Raw genomic sequence first — 13,706 nt, 5'->3', positions numbered from 1 at the left:
AACAAACAGTAAGAAAATTGGTATTTTCTTACAGTACCAACCAACCCATTCTTATTATCCACATGCCAATACCTAACTGCCATCTCATGTTCCCGACATCTTGATCTTCAATTAACACAGGTAAAGATCGCTTCGGCATCATTTTCAACTCTTTTACAACCAATTCAACTTTATCCTTCTTTTATTTGATTCTGGGTTGAGTTATTAATATTGTTTGAGGCCCAACCACCAATTACTAACTATGATTATAATCTATGTAACAACCAACAGGTTGTATCAGAAATAAGAAAAAAGACTTTCTTTTAGGTCATCCTCATTTTTTCAACCAGTTATATGGTGGAATGGATACATTTGGTGTCGCTGGTGCGTGGTTAACAGATGCTTTAAATTCAAGTCAGTAAGTATCATTCCTTTTCGGATTTTAAACGATACACGATGCCACTTTTTATATATTTGTCAATGTTAAAATTCACGAGAGTATTATGATTTATTTTTTAATCAGGTATACTTATGAGGTAGCACCAGTATTCACACTGATGGAGAAGACAGTGTTATCTAAAATGTTGTCGTTGATTGGATTTACAGATGGAGATGCAATATTTTGTCCAGGTATGTACTCTTTATTTAACAAACTATTGAAAGAAAATTTGTTGTGATTTGATCGGGTTTTTGATTTTTAACAATGTTTTGTTCAGGTGGTTCAGTTTCCAACATGTATGGTATCAACCTAGCCAGATATAAGTCCTTTCCTGATGTTAAAACAAATGGTATGCAGGGTTTACCCAACCTCTGTATATTAACATCTAACAAGGTTTGTTATCACTATTAGTAATTGTCTAACAATAAATTCATATGGATATAATACTGATAGTTCATTTGATTGAGAGATATTAAATGTAAACTCAAAATTTAAATAAAACGTCCGTACGTATTATCTCTATGTGCCTTGAATGGGCTAAGTCTCCATAAATCATGGAAAAAATCAGGAACATAAGCCGGTGTTCTGATATTTTATTATCCAATATAATGTTCATAGGCCTGTTCTGATCTCATACATATGCTATCTAATTAGCAGTTATTTTAATCATGGCTTTCTATTCAGGGTCATTATTCCATGAAAAAGGGGGCAGCATTCTTAGGATTAGGAATAAACAATGTGATACCTGTTGAAACAGATGAATGTGGCAGAATGAGTCCCCATAGTCTAGAAACTACGATACTGGATGTTAAGGCTCAGGTAATGATCATTGTTATACTATTTCCTAATGTTCGTCCACTGTAAGTACATTGGAGAACCAGGAATCTCGAAGAAAGCTTTGTATACAGAGACAAGATCAAAATACCATGAAAGTTGACTTATGACAAATAATTTCAGGATCCCGTGATGTCCGCTAGTAGATTTAGCCGGTACCTGTACAATAAATTGCAAATCACTGTTCTTCAACATTATCATTAAATATATCTAAATTAAACCATTATATTTCACCTATCTTTGACAGGGGCGTGTTCCTATCATGGTGAATGCTACATCTGGTACGACAGTTCTGGGATCATACGATCCTCTAAATGCCATTGCTGATATTTGTCAAAATCATGGTATCTGGATGCATGTTGATGCTGCATGGGGAGGTGGTGTTCTGTTATCTAAGAAATATAAACATCTTATGGATGGAATAGAAAGGTATGACATTTTATTACGTTTCACTAATTGTTTGTTTGCTTGTTCAGATTATGGGAATGTGACTTGTTGTTCGTAACTTTTAATTTCGGTGCTAACTTTTTATAATTAAATGTTGAGAAATAACAAAACAAAGACTTTTGAAATTTAAGGAAATATATAAATGAATAAACATTGTACTACAACAGGTCATATTCACATTTAGAAATATTAGTTCAGTATTGTATTATATTATATGTAGATGATTTAAATGTGTTTCAGAGTCGACTCGGTCACTTGGAATCCACATAAAATGATGGGGGCGCCCCTGCAAGCTTCGGCCTTCCTCACCAGACATAAGGTATTAGCATGGTAACGTCTAAGAGTATTGAACAATATCTTTTAACTATATTAATCTTGTAACATTCTTCTTGTTGTCTTTTTACTTTCTTTAAAAGGATTGTAAAGAGGTTTTTGTTTATATTGTATGCAGGTCCGTGGGGGCAAGTCATATATCCGGAGGGGCAATAATGTATGATGTAATTTGTAGTAATGGAATTGGTCGGCGGTCAGATTTATTTTCCTTGCCATAACTTGAACCCCCTGTAGGTACGGGCCTGATTGTATGTGTATAAATGGGAATATTGATATCATCAATTTGCACCATTTCAATTTTCAGTAAAAGGTTTGTAATTCCACTAAAAATAAGCGTTTTATGACGTCACTGTCGCAAAATCTGATATTCATTCATAGACCTATGTGATAGTAACGTAATAAAATGCATAGTTCAGATGGAATTGCAAGAGCCACAGACGGCTGATTGAAAGGTGCTATTGGTGTCCCTATAAACATACAATTTTTAGAAAATCTATTTACAATCCCTTTAAGTACTTGTGTAATAAAGTAATAGTAATTACTTAGCCATCTTGTGTAATCAAGGTTATTACGATTTCTTCGATATTCAATCCTTTATGAAGCAGTTCGATTTTCTCCTCTCCCCATGCATAGAATCATTTTGGTGCAATATTTGTTTACCAATGTATTTGACTGAAAGATATACCAAAGAGTTTTACTGACCTTGATAATGCTTGCTGATGACGAAATAATTTCTTAATATATTTTGTTTAAATATTTTATATATGATCTTTCTTTTTAGTTATAATCAACTACAGTGGTTCATCGTAAACCATCAAAACAATACATGACTTTCTTCACCGATCCACTCTTTTAGACATTATTTACAAAAATCCACATAAACCTATACTGTAACGGTTTATATTCTTTTTAAAATATTGTCAAACAATGTCTACCTTAACTTTAAATAACGAATTCAATATTATAATGCCAAATATCATATACATGTATTACAATTATTACTTAGATGCTAAAAGCATTTCAATATGTTTTCTCTCTTCAGACATTGTTAGCTGAATGTCATTCGGCTCATGCTAAATATCTGTTCCAACAAGATAAATTCTATGATGTGAGCTATGATACTGGAGATAAATCAGTACAATGTGGTCGAAAAGTAGATGTCCTCAAAGTTTGGATGATGTGGAAGGCAAAGGGCGATAAAAAGTTCGAGAGAGATATTAATAATATTTTCTATTGTGCAGAGTGAGTTGATTGAATCTGAAAGATGTAATAATAAACTCTGATTACCAGTCTGAGGGTATCCTTCAAAGACACACTTGAGAAGCCTATTGGAAAATGTTGACAAACATTCATGACCTGCGAAAAAGTACGAGGAAATACCGTGAAAAAGTTGTGTGTCCGAGTCCAAAATATTGGAAAATTCAACTCTAACAAGTTGTAAAAATCTTGTAGCTATTCAGCAACCCATATAGGTCGTAAGGCTAACTATTTCTTTCTATCCATTTTAGATATCTAACGAGTCAACTTCGACAGAAAGAAGGATTCAGACTTGTTCTGGATAAAGTGAGTACCATTAGTTCTCTTAAAAACCAGTTACTGGATACAATTTTAGTATAATCTGTGTTACCAGCTTGAGAGAATATCATCCTAGACGGCATCAGTCACAAAATAAATTTAATATTTGATGTTCATTGATAACATCCACTTTCTATCAAACATTCACAGGTAATACTTGATCTACGTCCTTGTCAATTACTAAGTGATTCCCCTCAGTATTAAATTACAAATTAATTTTAACCCACTGTCTCGAATCTCACAATCCAACGTTCTTTACAGCCCGAATGTACCAATGTTGGGTTTTGGTATATACCACCAAGTATGAGAGGACAGACTGAAGATACAGATTGGTGGCAACGATTGTCGAAGGTAATATTTGTATCTCAATACATGTTCAAACAAATACTCTTGATTGGGGAGGTCAATGGGTTCGAGAGAATAGTTTTTCAGTGAACTTCAGAATTCCAAATATTATGTATGTTGTCATCAGTGTTCGGAAATCAGAATACCGTCCTTCTTAATATTATTTCAGATTTTAAAGATTTCAGAGAGGTTTTCTAATTTTTTAATAAGGCCCCTCGCGGTTAGTGACCATCTAACACTTAGGGCCGTATGCAGCGCTCTTATACCTTGACTAAAGTTGAACTTTGGCTAAAGTCGAACTTTACAAAGTTAGGATTAAGGCTTTCATTTTCTACATTTGATAGTCAAATTTTAAGCACGACTTTCGTAAAGATCGACCGGTGCATATCTAAAGTTCGACTTAAGTCTAACTTTAGCCAAAGTTTAGGTAAAGTACGGGCGCTGCATATGAACCTTAGTCTTAGCAAAATTGCAATAACCACAGACGCCTATAGTTGAAAATTTAAATGGTGCAAATTGTTGATATCAGTGTCCCCGATAAAAATAAATAGAAAACCTCTTTACAAGGGGATTTTTACAATCTATTTAAGAAGGATATGATTCTGACGAATTATCACAAAAGTCTATCTATATGACATGAAAAGTTTGACCTAACATTTGGTTTTCATACCCGACCTTCGACCTAATCTTGACCTGGAAAACCTGATAATAGACACGTAAAGGGTCAAATTGTACCTTTATATTTAATGATTGATTGAATAATAAAGGAATAAGTTAACCTGAACAAATATATTATATTTTCACTTATTTCAAGGAATGTGATAAACAATTTTGTAGGTAGCACCAGCTATAAAACAAAGAATGACAGAACAAGGTACAATGTTAATCGGCTACCAACCAGATGGCGAGAGAGTCAATTTCTTCAGAATGATAGTATCTAATCTAGACACAACTTCAGCTGATATGGATTTTGTTATTTATGAGATTGATAGATTAGGAAATGACCTATAACCCTACTTTGTGTCACTGGATAACATAACACTTTTACCTTTTTGATCTTAATCATGCACACTGAAAGCTTTTGGACAGTAATGTATATTATTAACTTTGAGACGCTATATTGTATATTTAGAAGTTTTAAATATAGACTAGAAATTATTTTATATAATGAAGTGTAGAGATACAATCTCAATTCTGTTGTTTATTTTGCTTGAATAAATGCATAAAATTGTAGTCAACGTTTACAATCAATAACAAAGCCTATGATTTTGTTGACAATGGCAGTAAAAACTACCATGTCTTGAGTTTGAAATGATCAAATATAGGCCTATGCTCAATAGAAAATTGTCCTTTAAAATATTGCAGTTTTCTTAAATCATTTTTGATGTATCGACCTTTAAAAAGTGTTTTTTTGTTACTTATTCTTAGCTCTTTGCTTCCAAACCAGAAACATTTTATGTAACCTACATACTCTAAATGACATAACACTACATGAAACCACATCATTTCTGTAAAATCCGATCTCTTCGATAGTCAAATCAATTTTGACTTGGTCACTTCACAGGCGTCTGTCGTGTTCAATAGTTACTTCCCTTTAACTTTAATTGTGAAAAAAAAACCCAAAAAATAGTTTTACCTAATCATGTTTTTTTTTTTACTGTCAACAGATTCATATTCATATGAATGATCATCTTTGCTCCAGAAACATTGTAGCCGCGTTTAACAAATATATTCTAGTCGTAGTTTGTAAGGATCACCTTCAATCGACTAAGCTGTGTTAGAACCCATTGGATGGATTACAGAGTACCGTAAAACGTTTTCCTGTCCTTAGATTAAATGGAATGAAGTGATATGAAATTTGTTTGTGTATCGCGATATATGCAACTTTTTTTTATCACAATAGGTTCTAATGTGACATAGCAATTTCCGGAAATAAACTCTTTGTAATGTTATAAAGTAGATATCTCGTTTATTGTTTCTGCTTAAAAGTATTTGAAAAGTGGCGCATGAGACTCCGGATCTAGGGTTGGGTTATTCCCAATCTAACACAGTTACATTTTTTAGTCTATCAAAACCAAAGGTATCTATCTAGTGTTGCATTCCCGTTGTAATTGCAATCGATATAATGTAGGACTACATCATTCCCTTATTCTAGTGTTTATCAAAAGACAAGAGTGTGACATAGCCTATAGTGGTGTTGTAACATGAAAAGAGATCTCAAAGAACCAAAATTTCGTAGGAAGGAGATTCGTGGGCTGAAAGAGGTTGGATTTCTGCACAACCTAGTGCTGTAGTGAGGTTTACCAAATTTTTATAGGCAATCCACGTTTAAAGTGGTCAACATAATGGTAGTTTATGTTTCAAAACCATTTGTGTTAGCTTTAGCAGGGGATGAAAGGTTTAATGAGGCGTTCAGCTCCTTGTAATCTTTATCTACTATATTTATGGTAATGGCCTACGAAGGCACGTTTTTTTCTATCTACACAGCGTGACATTTTAAGTGACCCGTTATTATAAATGTGGACAGTTATTCTATTGACCCAATAAATACTGAATCTTGATTGTCGGTGGTAACAATAGACACATTCTTATCTTCTATTCACCTTAGAATTTCTATATTTACATATCAATGTGTTCTTTTATCGAGCCCCATCTTTTATATAGCCTAACCACGTCTGCACTAGATCAATTTCTACAGTTTAAAGACATCCAACTCTTTTATCATCTGGGATAAAAAAACATAAACAAACAATAAAAGTATTTCTGAAGTTAGATCTTCGGGATAAGAACTTGAACTATTTGGTCAAGTATCAAACATACCGTTTTCTTGTATCACCTTTAAAGGTGTTTAATGAGGTTTTAAGATTCGTGAAAGTTCTTTAAATACTTTGAAAAAGTTATTTTAATGACCTCGTATACTTTGTTTGGGTTTGTTATTCTGACTATATAGTTTCCGAAAGGCCAGATGTTAGATAAAACGTTCCCAAATTTCTAATATGCATTGCCTCTTCGGCTAACATGCTAGATATTGGGCCAAATTCGTGGCAACTGTCAGATTTGCAAGGTCCTAAATAGCTGATTGAAATTCAAATTTCACGATTACTTCGACTATTGTGACCATGATCATACGTCTAAGGGAACATCTTACGACATACGAATTAATGAGGTATGAGGTAAGTGTTGAGATCTTTATGTTTTATGCATTCGGCCCATATCTAGTCGTGTCTGTATCTGAAGATGTTAATGTTGTTGTGCTATTGAGAAAAAACCTCAACAGTTTCCATATAAAGATGTTAAATAACTTGATATCAGTGCCTTTCTAAAGATGATGTTTATGAATTTGTTCTATTGAGAGAATCTCTTGACAACTATTCAAAGAGGTTGTTCTATTAAGAGAATAACTTGATGATAGTGTCTATCTAAAGATGTCCATGATATTGTTCTATCGAGATAATATCTTGTTATCAATGTCTAGCATGAGATGATGTTAATGATATTGTCCTATTGAGAAAAATTTCATATCAGCGTTCATCATCTAAGATGTTGTTGATATTGTTGTTCTATTGAGAGAAAAACTTGATATTAGTGCCATGCATGATATCGTTCTAGTGAGGGAATATCTTGATATCTGTGTCTATCTAAAGATAATGTTGATGTAGATACCAAATGTTCGAAAGTTATGTGTTTCGGATTATGATTTAGACTGCGTTTCGGACTAGTAAATTTTAACCAATCAGACGTTTGTTTACGACCACGCGGGTGAAGAAATAATCCAACATGGTGGAAAGGAATTGAGAGAGAAGACAATAATTGCAAATTTGATGACTATTTAGATCGATTTCTAGCTTGGAAGCACACAAATTCGGCATTACTTTGACATTAGCTTTTAAATATCGTATTGTAGATTGACTGCATTTCAAGTGAATGTTTGTTATATATTTTACGCTAGTGGCTACGACTACAATTAATTTTCCCGGTGTTTTAAAGGGAGACAATTAATTTCCACATATTGCATATGGGAGATAATTCATTTATTCTAAATCAGACCACAATTAAATAACTTCCAAACGCTGACGGGGAGGTAACTTTTAAATTAATAACAACAATTAATGTTTTTAAAGTTTATTTTTGTACATTTTGTATATTTAAGTTAATCGCCATTGAAAATGAGACATCAACTTTTAAAGATAATACACCTTAAGAGTTTTGTTAATGTTAATAAATGGTTGTTAATTCAAGATGGTGTATTGGTGTATATTTCGGGTACCTCCAAGCAGAGATTGTCAAGAAGGGTCTGCGAGAGTGACAAGTGGGCTCTATTAGTAACAGTTGATATTGTTCTATTGAGAGAAAATCTTGTTAACAGTATCTAATTAAGGATGTTGTGAATGATATTGTTCTATTGAGAGAATAATTTGTAAAAATTTCTATCTAAAGATGTTATTATATTGTTCTATCGAGATAATATCTGAAGATGTTAACAATTGTGCAATTGAAACAATAATTTTATATAAAACAAGATATCGATGTAAAGACTCAAGATATTGATTGTGTTTGTTAACTAGATTTTTTGCATCTTTTAATACAGTTCTATGAAATATTGTGCAATTCATTATTAATTTAGAAGTTCAATGCGGCGTTTTCTTTGTATTTTAAGAAAGACAAGTGGTTGCCTAGCAAGATACGCCAACTTTCCTGATACATTTTCAGTATATCAAGGGCAGTCACCTATCTGTGTCAAATCATACAAAAAAATCTAATTTGTGCAAGATATTGTTGAAATAAACAAAGACACATTATTTAATAAAATTCTGACAAAAACTGTCACCAACAAATTTTGATGCGTTTTTACTAAGTCAAGGGCAATAACTCAAATTCCGATGATCAAACAATTGTCAAATTCAATCTTGAAACTTTATAAATGATCATACCAAATTTAATATAAATATATATTGGTACTAAGGATGTCATAAAGGGAAAGACGTGATCTCTACCCCCTCCATTCAACATAATGAGACAACTAAGATGATATTGTTCATTTGATGTATTATAGGTAAGAAATGAATATCATTTATAAAACGTATAAAATATTATGTAATAAGGTCGCTATACATATCCTACGTATAGATGATACTAATTCCAATATATATTCCATAAGTCTATAGTCCTTTTTATATTTTCACACAGTAAACTATACAGTATTCCCTTTCAACAACACTCTGAAACTTTTCTTTTAGAGATTTTCTTGCTGCCGTATAAAATATTATATTGAGTATTATAGAATACAATATTCATAATAATATTTTTGAATATAAACGATATTGGAAGGTAAAATTTTTAAGGATAAGCATCATTTAAGCATCACATTCCTTCGTCAACGATTCTGCCAACTCATCTGGAGGTCTTAATTCGACCTGAAAATTGTGGCTTTTGCCGGAAGTGGATAAATTCTTGGTGTATAGCCTGAAGGCGCCACCTAGTGATAAAGCCAGTCTCCGTGCATTTAGTGAAGAATCACAGAGAACTGCGTGTAGTTCTGTTCTTTTAGAACGTGATGAGAGTTCTTTTACCACGATGTATACAAATATTCTCCAATATTTGATATCCTGAACACCATAAGAAATAAAATCAATGGCAACAGCGCCATAGGGGGCTACACCTTCTACTTTATTTAATTTATGCTCTCTAATATCAATTCCTTTTGGTGACACAACTAGATACACCAGAGGTAGTTCAACCTTCTCTCTTGCCTCTACTCCTTTCTTTAATTTGATCATGAATTCATCGACTGGTTTTCGCACATGATGTAATCCATACAGTCCACTTATTTCTTTTTTACCTAAATATTTCACCACGAAAACTTGAGGTAGTCTGTCTATTCGTATTTGGGCAAATTCGGAGGGAAAATGCTTTTGTTTTGGTTTGTCGAATTTTGTTAATTTTTTCAACATTTCAAGAGGCGAACGTTTCTTTTTCACTTCCTTGCCTTGACTAGAATCCTTCGAGCCTTTTCGTATTTTAGATTTCGTTCCGTCAATCACAGGTTTGGCGTCACTTCCAAGAGAAGGATTAATGGCATCCGTTCCAAAAAAGAATTGTTCTTGTTCTGAGTTTCCATTGACTGGAGTAGCACTAGTATCAGACACTGTACCACTATTAGAAGAGGCAGCACCAATAGACTCATTATCTCTGTCTATACTGCTAGATGCTATACTATCTTCATCAGCTATAGAAATATCCACATCAGGATCCAATGTTACTGAAGTATCAAATCTTTCCATAACAGCTTGCATTTCAGGATCAGTAGGCATGTTGAAGTCATCAACGACCAGTATGTCATCACCGGTTGCTGAACCGGAAGCAGATGATATCGAAACGACATCTGCCATGTTGAAAGTGTCAATTTGATTAGATGGCCTAGCAATGAAACAATGTCAATATTTTGTATAATTACGGAAAGTCGATATAAGAACACAATATTTAATAAGAGTTCTATTGTTTGTTCGTGTTTGTCAAGTCTCCATGTAAACTGCACATTCTAATATTGCTAGTACCCCGCCTGTATATCGATGTTGTTGTGACTGTAGGTAAGCTAGTCAATATATTGATTAAACCTATTTCAATCTGGAACTAGACAAACCTGAAATGTACAAAAGAAAATATTTTAAATAGATTGTGTATAAAATATCGTAAAGGTTCATTGAGTTTCTAATGAGTTCTGTTTGAAGTGTGTTAAGAATGTCATCGTGTTTTTAAATGTTTACCATGGTCTTACATTTTTTTGTTGCATTTCTGATGATCGTGCATAGTCGTTCGTTACAGTGATGTTTGGTTAAATGTAGTATACCAATGTATCAAAATGAGATATATCGTCTCAATGTCAATTTCGAACAAAATTAATTCGTCTGACCAAATTTATAAGTAGAAACATTCAATATCTAATCATTTAACAGAGACAGAACTTTGAACAACTCTAAGTTATACTCATACTGCTGTGTGCCTATGGATAACTATAGCTAAAATGTATTATTTCCCATATTTTTGAAATAATACACTTTCGTATCAAATTGAGTTCAATTCACTGAAGTATAACAGAAATCTTGTTCAAACATGACTTTATTATAAATATTTTATTATGATTTATCACAATGACATTTTTATTGTATAGTCAAATATACCTCCCAGCAGTTAGTTTTATAAATACTGTGTGTTATTATTGGTCACGCAATTTATGTTGATCGTTCGCACTCTGCTATTCGAGGTTTGCAGAAATGTCGTATAAGAGCAAGCACCAACTAAATCTTTCATAATATTTCCTGTCAAATAGATCGAATTGTTATCAGAATATAAATAAGGCTGAGAGCAGGGTGTAAGTATTATAGCATTGCTACTGCGATCTATAGGTTTCTTGACAATTTTGTACTTTGTACTGTGCACTTTACTGTGATGCTGTTCCGAAACATTTTTGGGGAAAACATACTGTCTGGGAAGAATAAGCATTTTTCATATTTATGGCCCAAACTTAGTTACATGTAACACATCAAGGAGAATAGAGACATCAAGTGGTATAAAAAGAGGTTGAGATCTATGAAAGGATGGGTCTATGTAAACATAAAACTTGAAAGGTGCAGTTAAAATATTATCTATGAGTACGTATACTTTATAACTTTACTCACACCATATCATAGCTACCAGCAAATAAAAGCTTTCTTATAAGCAATGCTCTTTTAGGCAAAGAAATAATTTTTCATTTGTGAGTACCAAGCCATTCGTTCGGAATTTGAAAGTCAAGGGCTATATGAAGTATGCATACAACAGGAAAGTCGTCGTTTGGTTCCTCAGAGGGCTGATCTTAAATCAAATCTGTGCTTAAGAGCTTTTTAAAAATTATATTGCATGTGACCGAAACCCAATTAATGAACATGGTCTCCGTCTAACAAATTACCTCTGTTATTTTATGTGTAAAATCTCCATAATCTCAAGTTATATTCTAATTTGACTTATCCCTTTCCCAGTATGTACCTAGACTATCCTAGTATGATTTAGGAATAATAATAAAGGCTATAAAATCAGGGTCATACAAAGTATTTCTAGGTCAATTTCTGACTGACTGATTGATTGAGACTATCACTCTACAACCTTTCTTAGTTCTTTAACTAACTTATAGATCTTACACTTACAATCACAAGTTAGTTTGAATGGTAGAAATATAATAGCAATATACTGATTAATAATAATTCTTGTTCAACTCGTTGACATGACATGACGACGTTTACTGTAAGCATTGTGTCACAGGCACAATCTTAAATCTCTGAGATTTCTGTACCGGTACTGCCTTATACCGCCTTGACACCCACTAATTGAAAACCGACAAATACATATTCAAATGAATTTCAATTCAGTGAAACAGACAAGAAATGAGTCCAATATCTATCCTGAGTCATCTGTTTGAATGACTCAGTCAAGATGGAATTTGGGATAAACATGGCAAAGCAAATGATATAAATCTGAACCTGTATTACAGTGTGATCATATTTGATTGTTGACAGTATTGAATTAAAAAACTGAAATGAAAATTTATATCTTTTACATCATAAATTGTATTACACCCTCGAGTAAATTGGGCACATATTTTAACAAATTAGATTTTTATCAAGGAAACTAACGTAATGAAAAGGTTTTTTTCGCCTTTAAGAAAGAACAGTAAAGACTTGTTATACTTGCTATCCGCACCTTGTCCACAGTTAAAACCTACACAGAAGTACGAGTCAGACATTCTAGAATGACTGAATTGATTTGATTTGAGATCGGTGAAACCAGTTATTGATTCACGATTAAAGACAGTCACTTAACAAGTGGCCGCATATTGTAGTGTTTTCATTCCACTTTCAGGCATTTCAAATATGCATGGCAGGTACACCAATGTCATATCTTGATGAAAAGAACACCGCAAGCAAAAGCCATAGTGTATAGATAGATAGTGTGACATTTATGACATTAAAAATTTACACATCGCTTAGAAATGTTTCAAAATTAACTTGACGTATCAAATTCTTGAAACTGGATATTTGGTGACATTCACTATATGAACTGACATTTACATGTTATTAGATATAAGAAAATCACCAATAATAAGATGTTATAATATATAGTATTAAGTGATTACCTGAATACAAGTAACCAGTAAATTACCTGTTATAATTATTATCCGCTATATTCCTTCCACAAAATACACTTATTACATTAAACTGGCAAAATATTACATGTAACTGTCCAATACTTGTCTCTCGGCTAATATAAACCTCAATTGATGTACACACAATTGGTACAGACATTTGTCACACAATTTATTTTAAGTTAAAGGAACACCCTTTCCTCACCTGTACATTCACTTTATATTGGTTACCTGAAACATTTCTATTTATAGTAACTTGATCGACAAGGTATAGTACAGACCTGGAGAATGTTGAGTGGGCAATGTAGTCGGTTTAACTTTAAATACACGAGTAAAGTGACAAAATAATGGTCAGATGAATAAATATAAAGGTAAACCACAGGGAAAATTAATACAATAGGGTTATTTTAAAGATATTTGCTTGGCGTTATTACAATAATGTTTTTCTTTAATCAAACAAGAAATCGTTTTCTGTTAAAGCTTACACTGAATATATAAATTCAGTACACTGAAGAAAATAACATGTTCAAATGAATGTCTTGGATATCGAGTTTTCATTATTTTAAATTGAAATAACTA

General features: G+C 32.8%; 2 protein-coding genes across 2 annotated transcripts; one reads left to right on the top strand and one right to left on the bottom strand.

Moving 5' to 3' along the window:
• Nucleotides 1–305: 305 nt before the first annotated feature.
• Nucleotides 306–5,261, top strand: LOTGIDRAFT_192210 (hypothetical protein). The gene is made up of 10 exons (XM_009060937.1): nt 306–397; nt 503–609; nt 696–811; nt 1,103–1,237; nt 1,500–1,681; nt 1,940–2,018; nt 3,075–3,274; nt 3,541–3,595; nt 3,869–3,958; nt 4,790–5,261. Exons 1-10 carry the CDS (start codon nt 342–344, stop codon nt 4,961–4,963), a joined length of 1,194 nt encoding a protein of 397 aa, XP_009059185.1. The 5' UTR covers nt 306–341; the 3' UTR covers nt 4,964–5,261.
• A 3,718-nt stretch (nt 5,262–8,979) lies between these two features.
• On the bottom strand, nt 8,980–10,570 carry LOTGIDRAFT_233914 (hypothetical protein). Its single transcript, XM_009060936.1, has one exon. It carries the CDS (start codon nt 10,339–10,341, stop codon nt 9,307–9,309), a length of 1,035 nt encoding a protein of 344 aa, XP_009059184.1. The 5' UTR covers nt 10,342–10,570; the 3' UTR covers nt 8,980–9,306.
• Nucleotides 10,571–13,706: the final 3,136 nt, after the last annotated feature.

The sequence above is a fragment of the Lottia gigantea genome (genome assembly GCF_000327385.1).
Source record: "Lottia gigantea unplaced genomic scaffold LOTGIsca_45, whole genome shotgun sequence".
Lineage (NCBI taxonomy): Eukaryota > Metazoa > Mollusca > Gastropoda > Lottiidae > Lottia > Lottia gigantea.
Note: the sequence above shows the minus strand (reverse complement) of the source record. Positions and strands in the feature narration are given on the sequence as shown.